Below are 26,446 nucleotides of genomic sequence, written 5' to 3' on the forward strand. Positions count from 1 at the left end.
GGTATTCCGAGACACAACGTGGTACTGGACTGGTCGGATAGCGGGAATTATTCCGTGATTATCGGTAATTTAAAAGGCAGGGTTAATGGGTAAATCCCACCTATAATACCGACCCTCCGAAAGGATGGCTCTCCACATTGAAACGGTTAACACAAAATCGAGATTTACTTCCCTCACCCAGAAGGTATATTTGATCGCCTCCCCCCCCCCCCCCCCCCCCCCCGGCAATATACATCACCCAACTATAGTAATTCTGTATTATTTTCTTTTCTCTACTTTCTATCTCTATCCTATTTCTTTTCTGTCTTTCCTTCTCTCTAGCAGATGTGATATTTAGTTTATGCCCTGTGTATGTGGTGGGCGGTAGGGGGGAGTGGGACACCTAGGTGGATCGTTTCCTCTGCGCTCACTGCTGGACAGCTGGACTTATATTACCCTATGTGATCCGTTGCTATCTTCTTTTCTTTTCCTTCCTTTCCTTTCTCATCAAAAAATAGAAAAGATGTACAGCCTTCAATTTTCTGCATGTTATTCACTATTAGATTAGAATATCGGTCATTGCTGAATAATCTTGTAAACTGTCTCCTGGAAACTTATGTTATGACTATATGGCTGTCTAATAAAGAAATTTTATAAAAAATAAAAAAAACAAGAATTGAAGGACCTGCGATGTCTCTGCTTTCTGTGGGTTAAATCTTGAGCCGGACCAGGAAATGAAAGTTTTCCAGACTCTATAGTAGATCTTAGAGGATACCTTCTTTCTCGACTGAATCAGCAAATTAACAACTCGCTCAGACAACCCTTTATCTCTCAATAATTGCCGTTCAATTTCCATGCCGTCAAATGAAGTTGTCGCAAATTCGGGTGCAGCAATGGACCCTGATGTAACAGGTCCGTTATCAGCGGCAACGTCAAAGGTTCCCCTGCTGCCATCCTCAGTACTGAAGGAAACCACGCTCTCTTCGGCCAATATGGAAGAACTATTATGACCTGCGCCCTCTCTTCTCTGATCTTCCTTAGAATACGTGCAATCATTGGAAACGGAGGAAAAACATATGCTAGTCTGAATCCCCATGGGAGAGAGAAGACATCCACCCCGCTTGATCCTGGGAGATGATATCGGGAGAAGAACAGAGGAACCTTCGTATTGATGTGTGTGGCCATCAGATCCACCTGTGGCTGGCCGAACCTCTGTACAATCTGATTGAACACTGCGTCGTTCAATTCCCACTCTCCTGGTAACACTTCTTGTCTGCTGAGGAAATCTGCCACATAATTGTCTACTCCGGGAACATGTAGCGCTGATAGAGATTTGAGATGACCTTCCGCCCAATGCAGTATGTTTGATACCTCTTCCATTAATACATGACTTTTGGTGCCTCCTTGCCGATTGAGATAGGCTACCACTGCTACATTGTCTGAAAATATCCTGAGATGTTTTCCCTGTAAATGCTTCTGGAAATACTTCATCGCCTTCCACACAGCTCTCATTTCCCTGTGGTTTGAGGATAATCTTCTCTCCTGGTGGTTCCACCTTCCTTGGCAGTTCTGTTGCAACAGGTGCGCCCCCCAACCAACTGCACTTGCATCTGTTAGAATGAGGAAGTGACGATCCGACAAAGTCGTCTTCCTGTCGACCAGTTCTGTTTCCATCCACCAGTCTAGGGAACGTTTTGCCCCTTGGCCTAACCTTATGCGATGATTCAGGGAATAACGTCTCCGACAATAGCCTAGGATCTCTAGCTGAAGGTCCCTCATCCGCCATCTCGTCCACGGGACCACGTCTATGGAGGAGGCCATCATACCTAAAAGACTCATCCCCTGACGCAGAGTCACACTGTTGCATTCCCTTAGCAAAGAAGCCAGACTCCGAATCTTTGAGCATCTTTCTTCTGAAAGACCTATTGTATAATTGGCAGTATCCACCTGTACTCCGAGAAACTGAATTTCTTGCCTTGGTTCTAGTTGACTTTTCTCCCAATTTATTAACCAGCCATGTCCTTGTAGGATCTGCAGCATCACTTCTAACGCCATCTTTACTTCCTGTTTTGACTCTCCGCACACCAGTAGATCGTCTAGATATGCCCAAATTGCAATTCTTTGTCCTCTTATTACGGTTACCAGTGCCGACAGCACCTTGGTAAATATCCTTGGAGACGACTTCAGACCGAAAGGGAGGCATGTAAATTGAAACTGCTTGCCCATGACAAAAAACCTCAGGTATCTTCTGTGCCGTGTGTGTACCGGCACATGAAAGTAAGCATCCTTTAGGTCTATGGACGCTAGGAAATCCTCTTTCCTTACCCTTGACAGAATAGATTTCATTGTCTCCATACGAAATTTTATCGTCTTTACATAATTGTTGAGCTGTCTGAGATCTAGTATCGTTCTGAAATCTCCCGACGCCTTTCTTATCAGAAAAATTCTGGAATAAAATCCCCTCTTTCTTTCTGAAGGCGGAACAGGCTCTACCGCATTCACCTGGATCAACTTTTCCAAACTGTCTTCCAGAGCCTTTAGTTCCAGACTCGCAGCTGGGCTTCTTGAACTCACAAATTTGTCCCTCTTTGGAACTTCGGAGAACTCTATCCGGTATCCCTGAGATATCACATCCAGTACCCAAGTGTCCTGAATTGAATACTGCCAGAGACTGGCAAACTTCTGGAGCCTGGCTCCCACCGGAAAGGATACCGGAACTCCGTGACAGTCATTGTCTTCGTCCACCTCTCCTATAAGCCTGGCGAAAGGACTGCCTATTCGTCCCCGAGGAATATCTTCCCATATAAGCTCGCCCTGGCCTATAACGTCTCGCTTTCTTAAATTGTTGCTTAGAAGAAGGAAACGGAAATTTATTCCTCTTGTCCTGAGGCAACCTCGCTGACTTACCCCCTGACATCTTTTGTATAATAGCCTCAAGCTTATTTCCAAATAGGGAACCCTCATATGGTAATGACACCAACCGGTTCTTGGAATGCATATCCGCCGACCATGATCTAAGCCACAAAGCTCTTCTAGCCATAACACCTGCCGCCATGGATTTCGCTGCGAAATCTAACACATCCAAAGAAGCTTCGCACAGATACTCTATGCCCTTGAGCATAATACCCAGGCTTCTCTGCAAATATTGCCTTGAGATTTTCTCTTCAACATCTGTGGACAACACTGATCCCCAAACTCTCAAAGCTCTGGAAACAGACGCAACAGCCACACCAGACCTTAAGGATACCGCCGAGGACATATGTAATTTCTTCAGCGCACTCTCCATACGCTTATCCATGCCATCCTTAAGGACAGCTCCGTCCTCTAACAGAATCGTAGTTTTAGACACCATTTCTGCCACCGCCGCATCAATCTTAGGCACTGTGCACCAGCACAGAAATTGCTCATCTTCTACCGGAAACATCCGATCCACACGTTTAATACTTCCAAGTCTCTTATCGATGTTCTGCCACTCCTTAGACACTACATCCTTTAATGCTCTGTGAACCGGAAAATATCTGCTCCTTTTGGATTTATCTCCAAACAAAACATCCTTATCTTCATCTCCTTTATCCTTTTGCCTATAGTTCATGGTCTTAAATATATTCTTTAAGAGACTGTCAACGAGATCCAAATTAAACTCTCTAACTTCCTCCTTCTCTTCTGACCCAGAACTAGAGGAAATGTGATAATCAGCATACAAAGAGGCAGTAGCACTACATTAAAATCCTAACTACGCAGAAAAATCAAAACCTGAGAAAAGAACATGTCCTCTATGAGGACTTACCTCTTCCGGGCACTCATCGGCTTATGGGGAGAAGGCTCTCTATCCATCCTGCTGGTAAGCATACACCTTCCCAGCTCATAGGAGACTCTCACTCCTAGTGTGCAGCGCCATTATTTAAACTCTAATAATAGAGAGCGGCGCTGAGCAGACCGTCCCAGCCTACAGGACGGCCGCTCCAGCACTTCCGCCCGCCAACCGCCGCACGCTGTCTCTCACAGCGCTTCCGCCCGCCAGCCGCACTTTCCCTTCGCCCCGCTGCCCTTCCGGCCACCCGCACTTCCGGTCCCACCGGAGATACAGGCGCTGCGGCTAGCGGAGCAAAGCACCCGGGGAGACGGCTTCAGACAGCGGCGAGAGGGACCAGCAGCAAATACCAGCGGGCGGACACCTTAAGCTGAACAGCGGGGACTTACAACCGCCCAAAGCACACTCTGCCTTCTCCAGGGAGCCACCCTCTTCCAGTACGGCTACACAGAGGCGTATTACTGGGAATAGAGGTAAATGTTCTCAAAAAAAAAAAAAAAAAAACCACAATCCCCTGTCAAGCTAGGAGACAGGAAAAAAATAAGATTTTACTCACCGGTAAATCTATTTCTCGTAGTCCGTAGTGGATGCTGGGGACTCCGTAAGGACCATGGGGATTAGCGGCTCCGCAGGAGACTGGGCACAACTAAAGAAAGCTTTAGGACTACCTGGTGTGCACTGGCTCCTCCCACTAAGACCCTCCTCCAGACCTCAGTTAGGATACTGTGCCCGGAAGAGCTGACACAATAAGGAAGGATTTTGAATCCTGGGTAAGACTCATACCAGCCACACCGTATAACTCGTGATACTATACCCAGTTAACAGTATGATAACAACTGAGCCTCTCAACAGATGGCTCAACAATAACCCTTTAGTTAGGCAATAACTATATACAAGTATTGCAGACAATCCGCACTTGGGATGGGCGCCCAGCATCCACTACGGACTACGAGAAATAGATTTACCGGTGAGTAAAATCTTATTTTCTCTAACGTCCCAAGTGGATGCTGGGGACTCCGTAAGGACCATGAGGATTATACCAAAGCTCCCAAACGGGCGGGAGAGTGCGGATGACTCTGCAGCACCGAATGAGCAAACTCTAGGTCCTCCTCAGTCAGGGTATCAAACTTGTAGACTCTTGCAAGAGTGTTTGAACCCGACCAAGTAACAGCTCGGCAAATTTGTACAGCCGAGACCCCTCGGGCAGCCGCCCAAGAAGAGCCCACTTTCCTCGTGGAATGGGCTTTCACAGATTTAGGGTGCGGCAGTCTAGCCGCAGAATGTGCAAGTTGAATCGTGCTACAGATCCAGCGAGCAATAGTCTGCTTAGAAGCAGGAGCACCCAGCTTGTTGGGTGCATACAGGATAAATAGCGAGTCAGTTTTCCAGACTCCAGCCGTCCTGGAAACATATACTTTTCAGGGCCCTGACTACGTCCAGAAAACTTGGAATCCTCCAAGTCCCAAGTAGCCGCAGGCACCACAATAGGTTGGTTCACATGAAAAACTGCTACCACCTTAGGAAGGAATTGGGAACGAGTCCTCAATTCCGCCTTATCCATATAAAATACAGATAAGGGCTTTTGACAAAGCCGCCAATTCTGATACACGCCTGGCCGACGCCAAGGCCCACAGCATGACCACTTTCCACGTGAGGTATTGTAGCTCAACTCAATGCGACTTCAGGAAATCCAACACTACGTTGAGATCCCACGGTGCCACTGGAGACACAACGGGGGCTGACTATGCAGCACTCCCCTAACAAAAGTCTGAACTTCAGGCAGTAAAGCCAGTTCTATTTTGGAAGAAAATCGATAGAGCCGAAATCTGGACCTTAATGGAACCCCATTTTTAGGCCCATAGTCACCTCTGACTTGTAGGAAGTGCAGAAATCGACCTAGCTGAAATTCCTCCTTTGGGGCCTTACTGGCCTCACAGCACGCAACATATTTCCGCCATATGCGGTGATAATGGTTTGCGTTCACTTCTTTCCTAGCTTTAAATAACGTAGGGATAACTTCCTCCGGAATGCCCTTTTCCTTCAGGATCCGGCGTTCAACCACCATGCCGTCAAACGCAGCCGCGGTACGTCTTGGAACAGACAGGCCCCCTGCTGTAGCAGGTCCTGTCTGAGCGGCAGAGGCCATGGGTCCTCTGAGATCATTTCTTGGAGTTCTGGGTACCAAGCTCTTCTTGGCCACCCGGAACAATGAGTATAGTTCTTACTCCTCTCCTTCTTATTATTCTCATTACTCTGGGTATGAGAGGCAGAGGAGGGAACACATAAACCGACTGGTACACCCACGGTGTTACCAGAGCGTCCACAGCTATCGCCTGAGGGTCCCTTGACCTGGCGCAATATCTTTGTAGCTTTTTGTTGAGGCGGGACGCCATCCTGTCCACCTGTGGCCTTTCCCCACGGTGTACAATCATTTGGAAGACTTCTGGATGAAGTCCCCACTCTCCCGGGTGGAGGTCGTGTCTGCTGAGAAAGTCTGCTTCTCAGTTGTCCACTCCGGGAATGAACACTGCTGACAGTGCTAACACATGATTTTCCGCCCATCGGAGAATCCTTGTGGCTTCTGCCATCGCCATCCTGCTTCTTGTGCCGACCTGTCGGTTTACATGAGCGACCGCCGTGATGTTGTCTGACTGGATCAGCACCGGCCGGTGTTGAAGCAGGGGTCTAGCCTGACTTAGGGAATTGTAATTGGCCCATAGTTCCAGAACATTTATGTGTAGGGAAGTCTCCTGACTTTTCCATAGGCCTTGGAAGTTTCTTCCCTGTGTGACTGCCCCCCAGCCTTGAAGGCTGGCATCCGTGGTCACCAGGACCCAGTCCTGTATGCCGAATCTGCGGCCCCCTAGAAGATGAGCACTCTGCAGTCACCACCACAGCGACACCCTGGCCCTTGGAGACAGGGTTATCCGCCGATGCATCTGAGGATGCGACCCGGACCACTTGTCCAACAGATCCCACTGGAAGATCCTTGCATGGGACTTGGCGAATGGAAATTCTTCGTAAGAAGCTACCATCTTTCCCAAATCTCGCGTGCATTGATGCACCGATACCTGTATTTGTATTAGGAGGTCTCCGTCTAGAGACGCCAACTCCTTGGACTTCTCCTCCGGGAGAAACCCTTTTTATCCTGTTCTGTGTCCAGAACCATACCCAGGAACAGTAGACGCGTCGTAGGAACCAGCTGCGACTTTGGAATATTCAGAATCCAACCGTGCTGTTGTAGCACTTCCCGAGATAGTGCTACTCCGACGAACAACTGCTCCCTGGACCTCGCCTTTATAAGGAGATCGTCCAAGTACGGGATAAGTACTTCGGCCATTACCTTGGTAAATACCCTCGGTGCCGGGGACAGACCAACGGCAACGTCTGGAATTGGTAATGACAATCCTGTACCACAATTTTGAGGTACACCTGGTGAAGAGAGTAAATAGGGACATGCAGGTAAGTATCCTTGATGTCCAGTGATACCCTGAAATTTTCCAGGCTTGCAATAATCGCCCTGAGCGATTCCATTTTGAACTTGAACCTTCGTATATAAGTGTTCAAGGATTTCAATTTTAGAATGGGTCTCACCGAACCGTCTGGTTTCGGTACCACAACATTTTGGAATAGTAACCCCGGCCTTGTTGAAGGAGGGGTACCTTGATTTCACCTGCTGGAAGTACAGCTTGTGAATTGCCGCCAGTACTACCTTTCTCCGAGGGCAGCAGGCAAGGCTGATGTGAGGCAACGGCGAGGGGGAGTCGTCTCGAACTCCAGCCTGTATCCCTGTGATACTACTTGCAGAACCTAGGGATCCACCTGTGGGCAAGCCCACTGGTCCCTGCAGTTCCCGAGACGCGCCCCCACCGCACCTGTCTCCACCTGTGGAGCCCCAGCGTCATGCGGTGGACTCAGAGGAAGCGAGGGAAGATATTTGATCCTGGGAACTGGCTGACTGGTGCAGCTTTTTCCTTCTTCCCTTGTCTCTGTGCAGAAAGGAAGCACCTTTGACCCGCTTGCTTTTCTGAAGCCGAAAGGACTGTACCTGAAAATACGGTGCTTTCTTAGGCTTTTGTGAGGAAACCTGAGGTAAAAATTTTTCTTCCCAGCTGTTGCTGTGGATACGAGGTCCCAGAGACCATCCCCAAACAATTCCTCACCCTTATAAGGCAAATTCTCCATGTGCCTTTTAAATGCAGCATCACCTGTCCACTGTCGGGTTTCTAATACCCTCCTGGCAGAATGGACATTGCATTAATTCTGGATGCCAGCCGGCAAATATCCCTCTGTGCCTCCTTTATATATAAGACAACGTCTTAAATACGCTCAATGTTAGCAAAATATTATCCCTGTCTTAGCGTATTAATATTATCTGACAGGGTATCAGACCACGCTGCAGCAGCACTATTTATGCTGAGGCAATTGCAGGTTTCAGTATATAACCTGAGTGTGTAAATACAGACTTCAGGATCGCCTCCTGCTTTTTATCAGCAGGTTCCTTCAAGGTGGCCGTATCCTAAGACGGCAGTGCCACCTTTTGACAAACGTGTGAGCGCCTTATCCACCCTAAGGGATATCTCCCAACGTGACCTATCCTCTGGCGGGAAAGGGTACGCCATCAGTAACTTTTTAGAAATTACCAGTTTCTTATCGGGGGAAACCACGCTTCTTTAAACACTTCATTCATTCATCTGATGGGGGAACAAAACACTGGCTGCTTTTTCTCCCCAAAAATAAAACCCCTTTTATGTGGTACTTAGGTTCATGTCAGAAAATGCGTAACACATTTTTCATTGCCGAGATCATGTAACGGATGTTCCTAGTGGATTGTGTATATGTCTCAACCTCGTCAACACTGGAGTCAGACTCCGTGTCGACATCTGTGTCTGCCATCTGAGGTAACGGGCGTTGTTTGAGCCCCTGATGGCCTTTGAGACGCCTGGGCAGGCGCGGGCTGAGAAGCCGGCTGTCCCACAGCTGTTACGTCATGCAGCCTTTTATGTAAGGAGTTGACACTGTCGGTTAATACCTTCCACCTATCCATCCACTCTGGTGTCGGCCCCACAGGGGGCGACATCCCATTTATCGGCCTCTGCTCCGCCTCCACGTAACCTTCCTCATCCAACATGTCGACAGCCGTACCGACACACCGCACACACACAGGGAATGCTCTGACTGAGGACAGGACCCCACAAAGTCCTTTGGGGAGACCGAAAGAGAGTATGCCAGCACACACCAGAGCGCTATATAATGCAGGGATTAACACTATAACTGAGTGATTTTTCCCCAAATAGCTGCTTGTATACATATATTGCGCCTAAATTTAGTGCCCCCCCCTCTATTTTTAACCCTTTGAGCCTGAAAACTACAGGGGAGAGCTGTCTTCCAGCTGCACTGTGAAGAGAAAATGGCGCCAGTGTGCTGAGGGAGAAGCCCCGCCCCTTTTTCGGCGGACTTTCTCCCGCTTTTTCTGGAATACTGGCAGGGGTAATTTTACATCTATATAGCCTCTAGGACTATATATGATGTAGATTTGCCAGCCAAGGTGTCATATATTGCCCTCAGGGCGCCCCCCCCAGCGCCCTGCATCCATCAGTGACCGGAGTGTGAGGTGTACATGAGGAGCAATGGCGCACAGCTGCAGTGCTGTGCGCTACCTTGGTGAAGACCGAAGTCTTCTGCCGCCGATTTTCCGGACTCTTCATGCTTCTGGCTCTGTAAGGGGGACGGCGGCGCGGCTCCGGGAACGAACACCAAGGTCGTGTCCTGCGGTCGATCCCTCTGGAGCTAATGGTGTCCAGTAGCCTAAGAAGCCCAAGCTACCACCAGTTAGGTAGGTTCGCTTCTTCTCCCCTTAGTCCCTCGCTGCAGTGAGTCTGTTGCCAGCAGATCTCACTGTAAAATAAAAATACCTAAATATACTTTCTTTCTAGGAGCTCAGGAGAGCCCCTAGTGTGCATCCAGCTCAGCCGGGCACAAGAATCTAACTGAGGTCTGGAGGAGGGTCTTAGTGGTGCTGACAGTGCTAGTACATGATTTTCCGCCCATCGGAGAACCCTTGTGGCTTCTGCCATTGCCATCCTGCTTCTTGTGCCGCCCTGTCGATTCACATGGGCGACTGCCGTGATGTTGTCTGACTGGATCAGCACCGGCTGGTGTAGGAGCAGGGATTTTGCTTGACTTAGGGCATTGTAAATGGCCCTTAGTTCCAGAATATTTATGTGAAGGGAAGTCTCCTGACTTGACCATAGTCATTGGAAGTTTCTTCCCTTTGTGACTGCCCCCCAGCCTCGTAGGCTGGCATCCGTGGTCACCAGGACCCAAGTCCTGTATGCCGAATCTGCGGCCCTCCAAAAGATGAGCACTCTGCAGCCACCACAGAAGAGACACCCTGGTTCTTGGGGACAGGGTTATCAGGCGATGCATCTGAAGATGCGATCCGGACCACTTGTCCAACAGGTCCCACTGAAAAATCCTGGCATGGAACCTGCCGAATGGAATTGCTTCGTAAGAAGCTACCATCTTTCCCAGGACCCGCGTGCAGTGATGCACCGATACCTGTTTTGGTTTTAGGAGGTCTCTGACTAGAGAAGACAACTCCCTGGCTTTCTCCTCCGGGAGAAACACTTTTTTCTGGACTGTGTCCAGAATCATTCCCAGGAACATTAGACGTGTCGTCGGGACCAGCTGTGACTTTGGGATATTCAGAATCCAGCCGTGCTGGCGCAGCACTTCCTGAGATAGTGCTACTCCCACTAACAACTGTTCCTTGGATAGTGCCTTTATTAGGAGATCGTCCAAGTATGGGATAATTAAAACTCCCTTTTTTCGAAGGAGTATCATCATTTCCGCCATAACCTTGGTAAATACCCTCGGTGCCGTGGAGAGTCCAAACGGCAGCGTCTGGAATTGGTAATGGCAATCCTGTACCACAAATCTGAGGTACTCCTGGTGAGGATGGTAAATGGGGACATGCAGGTAAGCATCCTTGATGTCCAGGGATACCATGTAATCCCCCTCCTCCAGGCTTGCAATAACCGCCCTGAGCGATTCCATCTTGAACTTGAATTTTTTTATGTATGTGTTCAAGGATTTCAAATTTAAAATGGGTCTCACCGAACCGTCCGGTTTCGGCACCACAAATAGTGTGGAATAGTAACCCCGGCCTTGTTGAAGTAGGGGTACCTTGATTATCACCTGCTGGGAATACAGCTTGTGAATCGCTGCTAGCACCGCCTCCCTGTCTGAGGGAGCAATCGGCAAGGCAGATTTTAGGAACCGGTGGGGTGGAGCCGCCTCGAATTCTAGCTTGTACCCCTGAGATACTATTTGAAGGATCCAGGGATCCACCTGTGAGCGAGCCCACTGATCGCTGAAATTCATGAGGCGGGCCCCCACCGTACCTGGCTCCGCCTGTGGAGCCCCACCGTCATGCGGCGGACTTGGAAGAGGAAGCGGGGGAGGACTTTTGCTCCTGGGAACCTGCTGTTTGTTGCAGCCTTTTTCCCCTACCTCTGCCTCTAGAGAGAAAAGACCCTCCTTTTCCCCGCTTGTTTTTCTGGGTCCGAAAGGACTGAACCTGATAAAATGGCGCCTTCTTAGGCTGTGAGGGGACATGGGGTAAAAATGCTGACTTCCCAGACGTTGCTGTGGAAACTAGGTCGGAGAGACCATCCCCAAATAATTCCTCCCCCTTATAAGGCAAAACTTCCATATGCCTTTTGGAATCTGCATCTCCAGTCCACTGGCGAGTCCATAAGCATCTCCTAGCAGAGATGGACAATGCACTTATTTTAGATGCCAGCCGGCAGACTTCCCTCTGTGCATCTCTCATATATAAGACTGAGTCTTTGATATGGTCAATTGTTAGCAGAATCGTGTCTCTGTCTAGTGTGTCAATATTTTCTGACAGTTTATCCGACCACGCAGCGGCAGCACTGCACATCCATGCTGACGCAATAGCTGGTCTAAGTATAATGCCTGAGTGTGTATATACAGACTTCAGGATCGCCTCCTGCTTTCTATCAGCAGGTTCCTTAAGGGCGGCCGTATCCTGAGACGGTAGTGCCACCTTTTTAGACAAACGTGTGAGCGCTTTATCCACTCTAGGAGGTGTTTCCCAACGTAACCTATCCTCTGGCGGGAAAGGGAACGCCATTAGTACCTTCTTAGGAATTACCAATTTCTTATCAGGGGAAGCCCACGCTTCTTCACACACTTCATTTAATTCATCTGACGGGGGAAAAACTACAGGTAGTTTTTTCTCCCCAAACATAATACCCTTTTTTGTGGTACCTGGATGTAAATCAGAGATATTTAACACCTCTTTCATTGCCTCAATCATGCAGTGAATAGCCATAATGGGCATTAAATTTGACTCCTCGTCGTCGACACTGGTGTCAGTATCCGTGTCGACATCTACTTGTGCCATCTGAGATAGCGGGCGTTTCAGAGCCCCTGAAGACTTTTGAGACACCTGGACAGGCACGAGCTGAGAACTCGGCTGTCCCGCAGTCGGCATGTCATCAAATTTCTTATGTAATGAGTCTATACGTGCACTCATTTCCTTCCATAAGCACATCCACTCAGGTGTCTGCCCCCCAGGGGGTGACATCCCTTCTAAAGGCATCTGCTCCGCCTCCACCTCATTATCCTCATCAAACATGTCGACACAGCCGTACCGACACACTCCACACACACAGGGAATGCTCAATGTAGAGGACAGGACCCACAAAAGACCTTTGGGGGGACAGAGTGAGAGTAAGCCAGCACACACCAGAGCGCTATATAAGGCAGGGACTAACTGAGTTATGTCCCTTATAGCTGCTTTTTAATATAAACTATATACTGCGCCAAATTAAATGCCCCCCCTCTCTCTTTTTTACCCTTTTCTGTAGAGTAGTCTGCAGGGGAGAGCCAGGGAGCTTCCTTCCAGCGGAACTGTGAGGGAAAAATGGCGCCCAGTGTGCTGAGGGAGATAGCTCCGCCCCTTTTCCGCGGCCTATTCTCCCGCTTTTTTATGGAATCTGGCAGGGGTATTTACCTCATATATAGCCCCTGGGGCTATATATTGAGGTATTTTTGCCAGCCAAGGTGTTTTTATTGCTGCCTCAGGGCGCCCCCCCCCCCCAGCGCCCTGCACCCTCAGTGACCGGAGTGTGAAGTGTGAGAGGAGCAATGGCGCACAGCTGCAGTGCTGTGCGCTACCTTGGTGAAGACTGATGTCTTCATGCCGCCGATTTTCCGGACCATCTTCTTGCTTCTGGCTCTGTAAGGGGGACGGCGGCGCGGCTCCGGGACCGAACATCAAGGCTGGGCCTGCGGTCGATCCCTCTGGAGCTAATGGTGTCTAGTAGCCTAAGAAGCCCAATCCGGCTGCAAGCAGGCGAGTTCGCTTCTTCTCCCCTTAGTCCCTCGCTGCAGTGAGCCTGTTGCCAGCAGGTCTCACTGAAAATAATAAACCTAAGACTATCTTTCTTCTAAGAGCTCAGGAGAGCCCCTAGTGTGCATCCAACCTCGGCCGGGCACAAAATCTAACTGAGGCTTGGAGGAGGGTCATAGTGGGAGGAGCCAGTGCACACCAGGTAGTCCTAAATCTTTCTAGAGTGCCCAGCCTCCTTCGGAGCCCGCTATTCCCCATGGTCCTTTCGGAGTTCCCAGCATCCACTAGGACGTTAGAGAAATACTATTTCACTATGCTCATTGGTAGTATACAGGTTTTGTTGGTTTCCTATATTATGTAACTAAACCATACTAAGCAATCTGCATTCGAAAAGCTGCATCAGATGTATGCAAGTTTCCATTTTTCTTAGTATATGATTTACTGCTGATGTTTAGTAATCTGATCTTATGGTATCGTCTTGTAGGTGAAAAAATAAATTATGTTTTAACAGGAAAAAAAACCCTGCATTTCAAGGCAAATCTATAACTGCAGCTAATGGGGCAGAAAGCTCCGTAAAGAATGTGGAATAGTAATAATGTTCTTGTTAAACAATGACATTTTATAGAAGCACAAGACCATGTTACCAGATTTTTATTTTTACCTTTACATAGTAATAACGGAGAGCTCTACTCAGCTTGTCATAGTTCATGCTTGGCTTGTTCTTGCGCACCCCCCACAGTCTGGCCACTTCTTCAGCCTTCAGCAGTTTAAACTCCCCATCATTGGACGTCCAGCAGATCAACTGCTGGTGGTGAGGTTCTTGCAGAAGCTGAAGCAGGAACTGCCAAAGAGTAATGGCGCTGTCCATAGCAAATCACTGGAAATAGAATGAGCCACAGTTAAAATTAAACATATGCAGATTTCTATGTTTGTTACATTTACCACAATGAAACTGCTGCTACAATACACTCATTTGACAACTTGGCTGTTCTATTGACATATTATAAACATTTGTGCAACACACTGTTATAAGTGATCCATAATACCCACTCCCAATCCAGACAGCATGCCGACCAACAGGGACTATTCCCACTGGAGTGCAGCGAGCCCGCAGGGGGCTTCGCTGCGCTCACAACTCCGCCCCCGCAATCTTACAGCCGGGATCCTACTGTCTGTATTGTGACCGGCGGTCAGCATACCAAACCCAATGCAAACATGGCTGATAGGAAACAATGGGGTAAGCAACATGCACAAGTGTGTCATATTCCGGTCTTGGCATATCCCGGGAGCCAGTTAACCAATCTGTTTAAACATTTAACTTTTGGTGGTTATTTGTACTATAGCCAACGGATCCACATCTTCCCTGGCTCCTAATGACATCCTGATGGTTCTTCAATTTGACTGGTTGCTCAATTCCACTTATTTTGTCCACACCTGGCCTGGTTTATTATTTTTAACTTGTATACCAATAGTAAATTAGCTGCATTAGTCAACCCAGATGTAATAAGCATAACACTGATCTACCCATAAAATCTCATGTGCGAACTATGGGCCTAATTCAGACCGGATCGCTAGGCTGCGTTTTCGTACAGCTTGCGATCAGGTCTAAACTGCGCATGCACCGCAATGTGCAGGCGCGTCACACTGGTATAAAGCGGATCGCCGCTCAGCGATGGGCACGGACATTCGCAAGGAGATTGACAGAAAGAAGGCTTTTGTAGGTGGCAACTGACCGTTTTCTGGGAGTGGTTGGAAAAACGCAGGCGTGTCCAAGCGTTTGCAGGGTGGGTGTCTGACGTCAATTCCGGTCCTGAACAGGCTGAAGTGATCACAGCGGCTAAGTCCTGGGCTACTCAGACTGCACAAGATCTGTTTGTACAGCTCTGCTACAAATGGGATCGCACACTTGCAAAGCGAAAATAAACTCACCTATGGGGGGGCGACTATGCGAACGCAGGACTGCAAAACATCCCTATGTCTGAATTAGGCCCTATGCCAGTCCATGTCCTCCAGCAGAGTTTTCACCCTCTCCTTTATTTCATCATTTGGTACATTCTGGTTTGTAATGTATTAATACTCATCTTGTTCTTCTATTTTTTCACTGTGTGAATATGAATTGCTTACAGAATAGACTACAGCCTCTTGAAAGTTCTCTATGTAAGCCAGTCATTAAAACAGCCCAATCATGTCAGCATGAAATACATGCTTCTTTCAAGTATAGAAATTATTAGATTTCTAAACGATCACAAGGATTCCGTAGTGCCCAGCATGGGGATAAAAATGACCAGGATACATAAAACAGACATAATATAAACTTCACATAGACCAGTAGTTCTCAAACTTTTTATAATCACAGCACCCTAAAGTATCAGAATCATTTTTCACGGCACCTCTAGGCCAAAAGTTACTTATTGAGAAATTTAGAAAGAAATATTAAATGAAGTAAATGATGTTTAGATGTCATTCTTAGGTTTAATTGTGTGGCGAGGGACAAGATTTGCTTCTATTTGCCCACATATTTTATGATTGACAGCCACTAGCACTTGTTTTGCCGATTGCATTAACCATAAATAATTGTAATTGGTAATGGAACACCAACCCAGGGCACCCCTGCAAGTGTCTCAAGGCACCCCAGGGTGCCACGGCACACAGTTTGAGAACCACTGACATAGACACATATATAAGTGAGATGTTAGCTTAATTATGTAACTAAGACAAAGAGTAAAGGGTCCTGCTAATACAAGCGTACAATCTATAGGGAATATGGGTAGACACAAGGGGAGAAGATTGCAAAAAACTTCAGAGTTAGGTGGAGGGGTAGTAAGATAGAATTAAAAAAAAAAAAAATACAAAAAATAAATAAATAGGATTTTAATTACCTACCGGTAAATCCTTTTCTCGTAGTCCGTAGAGGATGCTGGGGTTCCATTTAGTACCATGGGGTATAGACTTGTCCACTAGGAGCCATGGGCACTTTAAGAGTTTAATAGTGTGGGCTGGCTCCTCCCTCTATGCCCCTCCTACCAGACTCAGTCTAGAAACTGTGCCCAAGACGACGGACATACTTTGAGAGAAGGAAATACACAGATAGTGGTGAGATTCACACCAGCTCACACATAACAAAAGGAAAGCCAAGCTAACCAAACTGAAACGATTCAGCAACGAATTAACCAACAATACTTAACCAAGTAACAATGCAGAAAAATGAAGCACTGGGCTGGCGCCCAGCATCCTCTGCGAACTCCGAGAAAAGGATTTACCGGTAGGTAATTAAAATCCTATTTTCTCTTACGTCCTAGAGGATGCTGGGGTTCCATTTAGTACCATGGGGATGTACCAAAGCTCCCAGTACGGGAGGGAGTGCCGAGGTTCCTGCAGAACAGATTGACCAAACTTTAGGTCATCAGAGGCCAGACTATCAAACTTGTAGAACTTGGCAAACGTGTTTGACCCTGACCAAGTAGCTGCTCGGCAAAGCTGTAAAGCCGAAATACCCCGGGCAGCCGACCAGGAAGAACCCACTTTACGAGTATAGAAGGCCTGAACAGATTTTGGACACGGCAAGCCTGCCGTAGAATAAGCACGCTGGATAGTAAACCTTATCCAGCGAGAAATAGCCTGCTTAGAAGCAGGATACCAATTTTCTTGGGATCATAGAGGACAAACAGAGTCAGACTTTCTGTGACGAGAAGTTCTTTTCACATATATTTTCAAAGCCCTTACAACATCCAAGGACTTTGAGGCAATTGAGGAGTCAGTAGCCACTGGCACCACAATAGGTTGGTTGTGTCAAAGTCGAAAAATATTGCAGTACACACATCATGTACAAACTACACACAGATGGCCTCCGCGCGTGTACTTGTTCTGTCCTGCGTGCACATATTCGCAGTTTGCGTATGAACGCTACCGCGGTCCTGCGCATTAGCGCGTGGTATGGGTATTTACGGTAGAGTTTGTGAACGCATGGAAAGCTATCAAAACGCATTACATATTTAATCCAAATAGTGCACAATGTACTGTCAAAGTCAGAAAAATATCATGCTACACGTTGCCATATATTCACCTCATGCGCGTGCCTGCCGCACGTGCACATTCTCTCCCGTGCGTGCGGATATACGCAGCCGCGTGATGGCGCCTCGGCCATGCGCTCGAGCGCGTGGTATGTGCATTTACGGTAGAGTTTGTGTGCGTCTAGCGGGCGACTCAATCGTTTAATAATAGAACCAAATAGCATGCTTTATAGATAATGTTCCCCTTAATAATGACTAAGTTTGGTTAATGTAAATGATCGCTGGACAGAGGAATTCCTCTTTGTATGGTACGAAGGGTCAGACAGGGTTTGAACAGCTGTGTCTGGTACCTAACTAAAGAACATTTTAATAGCAACAATCCGGTGTTGGTTAGGTAAAGATTAATCGCTCCTGCGTATAGTTATGGCCATTAGTAGATTCTGGACATTTCATATATTTGCGATTCATTACCCATGCGGCGGGAATCTTCAGATTCCCTCCCACCTGAGCAGTTTGATATAGTCACAGCCCACCTGTTCAAACTAACCTATGACCTTTTGTTATGATACGAGGAGACATTCCTGTGTCCAATGAACAATGAGATTATAGGTCCCTTTGTAGTATAGTGTATATAAGATCAGCCAGCCTGGGCAGCTCGCTCTCACTCCACAAACGGTTTTCATATTGACTAACTCGGAGCTGGTACCAGGCTGCGCAGCGATCATTCCCAGTGTGTGTAAGTAATTCTCTGTAATCATCTCGCTCTTTGTTTGTATTGGCCACATTCTCTCTCTCTCTGTTTAGTATAAGATTGTAACGTTATTGTATATTTCTGTCTAGATAATCTGTTAGAATGATATGTTAGTCTGTAGTGTATGACTTGTAACTGTTTCCCCTTTTCGATATAACAAAGCTTGTTAGTAAAGGTGTTGGAACCTTAGCACGGTATCATGTGTTCATTACATTGCAGAGGGTAATAGGAGCGTCTCGATCGCTCAAACAGCTTTAGTGTTAATCAGGTTAAGCAGCGTTATATCGCTACAGTGTTTCAGTACAAGGTTTACAGTATAAGAGTATCTTTTCTGTGTGTTACATTCAAGGTTTACTGATTATCATCTTGTGAGCGCCTGCGCCGCTCGTGATCTCCTCGTGGTCCCGAGCGTCCGCTACGCTGGTAGCGTAGCATTACGGTAGTCGCTCGCCTATAGCGTGCTGGACACCACGCATTAAGCTGTGAGCGAGCGTGCCGCATGTGCGTCTCGATCACGGCCGAGCGTATGCTACGCTAAGTGCGTACCCTTATGGTACCCCATACGCCAATTGCGTACTGTGTCTCTTACCCATTATTGTGAAGGTTATAAGGTAATCAAAATCAGCATTATCAATTGGCGGCTCGTCCGTCCTCCACATATCCGCACTAGCGAAAACAAACGTTATCTGTCAGCAAGGGCGGGAAGGCAGTATCCCTTCGTATCGGGATACAGTAGTGCTGGCTAGATAAGCGTCTGTTTCGCTATGTTGAAGGAGTGCTGGTGGAATCCGGAACCGGAGGTAAGAACAATACGCTAGTGTCTTTTAAAACTGTTTATTTCTGTTTTGCGTACACACGCACGCACACACCTGTATTTCTTTTCACTTGTGTATTTTCACATATCACTTTCCTGGTTGCCATTTCACAATTGAGAACGTGCTGAGAAAGATTTGTTGCTATTGGTAGTTAAAGAGTAAAAATAATATGTTAAGGAGTAATTTGTAATACACGCACAGGGCGGGACTAGGGTACGCGACGCAAGGGCCGACGCACGGAGCGTATACTACGCAACGGAGCATCTGGGTACGCCCACATAATACAAATCACACGATAGTATTGTTTTAATTAGGCGATAAGGAGGCAACGCGAAAATAGCGCAAATCGATCTCAGTGTCCAAAATTTTAAGCTAATAGATCCTTCTCTAATTGTAACTCCTCGGGATTAGCCTGCGATACTGAATGAAAGGGATTTCTGCGCAGAAACGAAAGTAAAGAGTACATGAGGTGAAAGAGTGTGTATACATATATATAAGTTTCTAATTTTTGGGGTTTGAACCAAGGAAATCATCGAGTTCTCGTGAAGGTACACACGTGTAAGTGACTGCATGGTGGCTTGGGAGGCATCCCTTGTTAAACATTTAAAAAAGAGCATTAGAGTATAGCAGACCAGGAGGTCTACTGTAGCACAGACCAGGAGGTCCAAACAGACCAGGAGGTCCAGGTACAGCTGACTAAGAAGTCCGCTATAGATAAAAAGTAAAGGAGCACAACACCAGAAAGGGTTGGTGCGGTACCCATCTAGGCCATTAAGCTCAGGCTGAAGGAATTCGCAGCCACAATTTTCGATTCCACTGGTCGCTCCGCACATAAGATTAGTTGCTTATGTGCAGAACGATTGTACCGCACGTAATTGTGTGCATTAGTTAGTAACTTGACCCAGTACCATTTGCGTACGCTAGAGGGGTCATAAACGCTATTTGTACATTCTAACGTGATTTGTGTAATTTTTTTATTTTAAGGGAAGTTCGCTAGTCACTTGGGAACTATCCAACAACCAATAGTTACTGGAAAGGGTTAAGTGCTCTTCGGATCACACCCACATGTTCCAGTAAATAGAGGTTCAGGTCGCAGGGGCCCTAGGTCGAGTACGCCAGCGCTAGAGCAGTGTGTGGGCGTATTGGTCGACGTGGGCGAGTGAGTGGAGTACTCGGTAAACTGCCACCGCCGGCCTACCCCGGACATCTTGGTTTTTGTAAGGGTTCGCTGAAGACCCTGATTTGAAGTTCAGAGGTAGTGAAAGCAACACCTGCAAAGATGGGGGCCAGTTGTTCAGGTAGGGGGCGATCAACCTCGGTTCGGGTTGATTCAGTAAACCGACCAATCGGGTCGGCAAGGTATGTAATGTGTGAGAAATACGGTTCACACACAGAAGTTTTGTGCAATGAATGGGAAAGAATGACTGTGCATGATGGGGAAAAGTTCCCACTGGAAGGCAGTTTTAGTCCCGAGGTGTTACAGAATCTGAGAAGGATATGTCTAATTAAATCTGCAAAGAGACGGATCAAATATTATGATTGTTTACAATTATGGCAACAGGAAGGTGAAATACAAGGAGGATTAGCTCATACAGCTGACTCTCACTGTGGTAAGAAAAATATGGCAGCGAGAGAGAAGGTGGTTACAGAGAATGGCACACTGGTGTTTGATAAACATGCACTTAGCAACTGTATTATAGATAAGAACAATTGTAATAAACGTAACAAGAATAATTGTAATACTGTTAAATGTACAACTATTAACCCATGCAAGTTGCACCCCATGTTAAACTTCCCTCAGGATTACCAGCAAGAAAGTGAACCTAGCACGATGTCGGCATCTTTTCTAGCAGCCATCACACAAGACGTCCAGGTGGACACGACCAATTCGGTAAAGGCAATAATCAAACCCCCTAACGGGGGGTCAGGTGAGGTCGTGTCAACAGGTAAGTACGGTATTGTAGGTTACTCACAGACAAATGCATCTTACACCAAAGAGTTAACACAAAATAGCATAATGGAACAAAATCCTGTCAGGGTGAACACAATCCCCAATGAAAGGACTAATAGTCACAAGGTCACTCCCATCAGAGACATTGCTATGCAATGTCCCTGGTCCAGGATGGAATTGATGACAATTATGTCTGAATTCCCTGATCCCAGGAGAAATCTAGCCGCATGTCAGAAGTACATTAGAGAGTTAGGTAATTCCGCAGAACCCACCAACAAAGGTTGGCGGGCAGTGCTGAGGGCATGTCTGCCCTCCAATGTTGACTCTGCGAAATTTATTACTGATTGTGAATTAGACACCGAAATACCTCAAACGGAGGAACACAATCAGGAATGTATTAAGCAGCTCAACCGACAGTTAGGAGTATATTTCCCAGCTGTTGTCGAGTGGAAAGAAATCTTCTCCATAAGACAAAGAGAGGGGGAAATCACTCCTAATTACTTTCATCGGGCACTGCAGGAAATGGCTAGATACACTGGTATAGAAGATATTAAATCAAATGTACACTACAGGAAAGTAGCAGTTTATGTGTTAATAAATGGTTTAAAGGAAGTATTAAGAACGAGTATACAAGCCTCTCTACCTAACTGGAGAGATATCTCAGTGGCCGATTTGAAAGAGTCCGTTATTAATCATGACCGGAACATTAAAAGCAAGCCACAAACCCCTGTGAATAGGTCAAAAGTAAGAAGGTGTTACAACTGCTTAAGGGAAGGTCATGTTGCACGAGATTGTAGGTCTAAAAAACACACACAAGATATATACACCCCCTAGACAACGACATGACCATAATAGTCAAAGAACCAGGGAAGTACAGGGAAAGCGGTTGATGGTGATGAGCATCCAAGCATTAGAGGAGGCATCAAATCAACCAAGACCTCAGGTCACTGGCACTTGGAGGAAACCAAGGATTTGTTATCTTTGTAAAAGAGAAGGGCATTATGCCAGTAACTGCAACAGCCCACATAAAGTCAGGCCCCCTAGACAAGAACACGAGCAGAGTTACGACACTCGGAAGTATAATCAGGTATCACACATGTCAAATTTTTGTCCACACATATAATCTATGATTAGGAAAGTTGATCATTAACCTTGATAAAGCCTGAGGTAACAGTTAACAAATTGGGAGGTCATTCCTTGAAGACACAGGAATGACCGGGTAAGAATTGTAATGTATCTGTAAAATGTTTCTTTTTCCCCATCTCTCACGTTCACCACAACAGCTCCAACATCACCTGACTACCTGACCTTTTCAGAAGTCTACCAAACCCCAGTATGACCTACCAGCATCGATGTATCCTGGTCAGATACAAAGGGTGGAGTATGGAAATACTGGTGGGAGAGACTATGCAAAGATACCATTGGACATGTAGATGTGACAGCCTGATGGTGAACGGAAGATCTGACAATGTTTTTTTCCCTGAAAATTTTTTTTTTTCCTGTTGTTGTTTATTGTTGGTTTATGTAACATATATATATGAATTGTTCTCTCTCTCTCTCTTTTGTTTTTTTTTTCTTCTTTCTCATGTTCTCATACTTTACAGATGGTATGTCACACATCAGTTAGACAAATGGTAATGCAAGATTTTTGCTCCTTACAGAGAGATCGCTGATTTGGAAGGAATATTGTATCACCAGAATGTTCGTTTGGAAGACTGAGAGACAGCACCTTTGAGATGACAATAGAACAAGAAGAACAACAAGACTAGAGAACTAATTATCGTAACAAGTTTCTCTCCCCCTCAAACTATTTTTTTGTACCCCCATTACAAATTTCTCTTTCTCCTCCTGTAAGATGGACTCGCCTCAAGAGACTGTGATCCGGATTTTCCTGTTGACCATGATGTTGACCAGAGCAGTCTGTTTCGGTGAGAGTACCAGTGAGGTCGAGAAAAAAATCCAGAATGGGTTTCTGATGACTGAGACGGAGGCGTAAATTTCCAATAGCAACACAATCACCAAGCAAAGGCGAGTACCAGAAAACGATCTAGCAGCCATGTTATTTGTAGACATTGTGAAGGATTGTTAGCTGAAGAAAATTGCATCTGTAGGCATTGTGATAACTTAGTTGAGCACGGGTGCATCAAGAAATGTCAGTCCAGTTTTAATGTCCACATGGACCGGCATCCATTGAGTGACTATCACTCCTTAGTGGGTAAAGTGTTAAATCAGACAGACTGTTGGGTATGCTCTCAAGTACCTCAAGGTCATAGCAAATCAGGACTAGTACCATTCCCATTAACGATAGGGGAGGTACTTGAGTTAAGTGGTGGGAGGCCGGTGGACAAGAGGTTTAATATCTCTAGTCCTCCTAGTTTGAAGCTCCACCAATATCATGTGGATAGGTCCTTAGTGTGCTTTAACATTTCCAATCCCCGAAAGCCGGGAAATTGGGAAGTGTCATGGAGTAATCAAACCATGACATTCTCACATAGAGCCGATAGAATGCCTACAGATACAGAGCTCATACGCCACAGTGGAAAATATTTCCGATATAGGTATACCCTAGGAAGTAGGACAATGAGAGTTGGAGAGGTATCACCAGGATACTGTGCACAGATCGTACAAACTGATACGTGTACTAAACAGATGGAAGAATTAGGGTTAGGAGATTTCATATGGAAAATTTGTAATATGGTTATGTCACATTCAGTCCCATATGTTCTCCCCGATGATGCATATTTCATATGCGGGAGAAAGGCGTATGAGTGGCTTGCCCCAAACTCAGAGGGATTATGTTATATTGGAAAGGTACCGCCTGAAGTAATGACTGTATCGCATAACAAAATTGATTTGATTTACGACCCAACCATTGAGACCACGCTGTGATAAAATGTGATTCCAAGATCCGTTTCTTTCACCCGTTTCTCCTTTGTTTTTCTCCAAGGTACAAAGACTCGCTTGGAAGAAGGATTTGAAGACCACATTTATACAAAGATTTTTTTTATGGACTATGTTGCCGGCCCCCAATATCCCTAGTGACTTTAATGAAAACGCTAGCCCAGAACTTTAATGATTTAAAATTTTATGGACATTGAAACGGCTTTGCTCGCATTATAGCAAAAGCCCAAAGAGACTACAGTCAACATGTACATCGAGACAAGACGCAAGACAAGACCTCAATCAACAAATGTATATTAAACTCACATAGTTTATGACTGCATTTACCATAATTGCTTCTTATCTTCATTTCTACAACCTTCAGGTAATGACACACATAGTCGATAGGGAACATAGGCACAGATATCAGCACTCACATATCCCCCCATTCATGTATCAACTAAAATGTGCTCCCCCATTTTGTTACAACAAAAAGCCGAAAAGAGCTCGGTAAAGTTTGACAGCCCATCCACAGGCCCGTAATACGGGATAAGAAGGAATTCAAATGTATACTTCGCAATACCTCGAAGCTTGATTTAAAACACGTACGGCACGATGATACATGACCCCTCAAACATGGACTCATACACACATGCTTCTACTATCTCACTAGGTCATACCTTTTTCCCACCTCCCTCTCTTCTCCCTTACCCAATCATAGAAATGTATTTATACATGACATATATTTTTCTCTTTTTGAACTGTTTTAGGAAGTGGCAGTTATTGATGACCGTCAAAGGGTGGACTGTCAAAGTCAGAAAAATATCATGCTACACGTTGCCATATATTCACCTCATGCGCGTGCCTGCTGCACGTGCACATTCTCTCCCGTGCGTGCGGATATAAACGCAGCCGCGTGATGGCGCCTCGGCCATGCGCTCGAGCGCGTGGTATGTGCATTTACGGTAGAGTTTGTGTGCGTCTAGCGGGCGACTCAATCGTTTAATAATAGAACCAAATAGCATGCTTTATAGATAATGTTCCCCTTAATAATGACTGTAAGTTTGGTTAATGAAAATGATCGCTGGACAGAGGAATTCCTCTTTGTATGGTACGAAGGGTCAGACAGGGTTTGAACAGCTGTGTCTGGTACCTAACTAAAGAACATTTTAATAGCAACAATCCGGTGTTGGTTAGGTAAAGATTAATCGCTCCTGCGTATAGTTATGGCCATTAGTAGATTCTGGACATTTCATATATTTGCGATTCATTACCCATGCGGCGGGAATCTTCAGATTCCCTCCCACCTGAGCAGTTTGATATACAGTAGTCACAGCCCACCTGTTCAAACTATCCTATGACCTTTTGTTATGTTACGAGGAGACATTCTTGTGTCCAATGAACAATGAGATTATAGGTCCCTTTGTAGTATACTGTACTCAGTGTATATAAGATCAGCCAGCCTGGGCAGCTCGCTCTCACTCCAACAAACGGTTTTCATATTGACTAACTCGGAGCTGGTACCAGGCTGCGCAGTGATCATTCCCAGTGTGTGTAAGTAATTCTCTGTAATCATCTCGCTCTTTGTTTGTATTGGCCACATTCTCTCTCTCTCTGTTTAGTATAAGATTGTAACGTTATTGTATATTTCTGTCTAGATAATCTGTTAGAATTATATGTTAGTCTGTAGTGTATGACTTGTAACTGTTTCCCCTTTTCGATATAACTAAAAGCTTGTTAGTAAAGGTGTTGGAACCTTAGCACGGTATCATGTGTTCATTACATTGCAGAGGGTAATAGGAGCGTCTTGATCGCTCAAACAGCTTTAGTGTTAATCAGGTTAAGCAGCGTTATATCGCTACAGTGTTTCAGTACAAGGTTTACAGTATAAGAGTATCTTTTCTGTGTGTTACATTCAAGGTTTACTGATTATCATCTTGTGAGCGTCTGCGCCGCTCGTGATCTCCTCGTGGTCCCGAGCGTCCGCTACGCTGGTAGCGTAGCATTACGGTAGTCGTTCGCCTATAGCGTGCTTGACACCACGCATTAAGCTGTGAGCGAGCGTGCCGCATGTGCGTCTCGATCACGGCCGAGCGTATGCTACGCTAAGTGCGTACCCTTACGGTACCCCATACGCCAATTGCGTACTGTGTCTCTTACCCATTATTGTGAAGGTTATAAGGTAATCAAAATCAGCATTATCAGTACACATAGCCTCCCTGCACCACATCAGAAAGTAACAACAGTTCAACTGGTTTCAGAACAAAGGGATTCACCTTTACAGAATAGGAGGGGACAGAACAAGGTTATAAGGTGGTGTTTGGTATCCAGCTGAAGGGTATTTTAAGGGTAACATTCCAGTGTTGGTTTGAGAAAGATCGCATGTTCCTGCGGATAGTTATGTGCAGGAGCAGAATATAGATATAAACTGTATTTACTGTACATTTTGTATGTGGCAGGAATCCAGAGGAGACCACCCACAAGAGCAGTTGGGAAAGACATCGCCTACCTATTCAAACCGACCTATGACCTCTCCTGTACTGTAAATGTGCATCCCTGTGTCCAATGGACAAAGAGATTACAGTATCTATTGTATTGCTTTTTGGAAGAATTGTATAAAGAGAGCCTGCTGCAGGCCTGGTCAGACACAAGACTCACAACGTTATCTAACAGATGACGGAGGACCGGACCGGGTAGCGCAAGCGAATCCACTCACATATGTACCATTGAATGTAGCCATTTACTCGGTTATATTGTATTGTATTATTTGTATTGTAACCCCCTTTCAGCAATAATACCCTGTGGTGTCGGAACCCAGCGGTTTAATTACAATCTGGTGTCGTGTCTTCATTGCCCTGCTAAGG

General features: G+C 46.1%; 1 protein-coding gene across 2 annotated transcripts in view; it reads right to left on the reverse strand.

Moving 5' to 3' along the window:
• The window catches only part of ELK4 (ETS transcription factor ELK4), a 166,630-nt gene that overhangs the window by 66,455 nt on the left and 73,729 nt on the right, over positions 1-26,446 (reverse strand). For both annotated transcript variants that reach the window (XM_063955143.1, XM_063955142.1), the window contains one exon: positions 13,837-14,052. In XM_063955143.1, coding sequence (XP_063811213.1) covers positions 13,837-14,043 — 207 coding nt within the window. In that variant the 5' untranslated portion in view covers positions 14,044-14,052. The remainder of the gene's footprint in view (positions 1-13,836; positions 14,053-26,446) is intronic.

The sequence above is a fragment of the Pseudophryne corroboree genome, chromosome 2, assembly GCF_028390025.1.
Source record: "Pseudophryne corroboree isolate aPseCor3 chromosome 2, aPseCor3.hap2, whole genome shotgun sequence".
NCBI classification, from domain to species: domain Eukaryota; kingdom Metazoa; phylum Chordata; class Amphibia; order Anura; family Myobatrachidae; genus Pseudophryne; species Pseudophryne corroboree.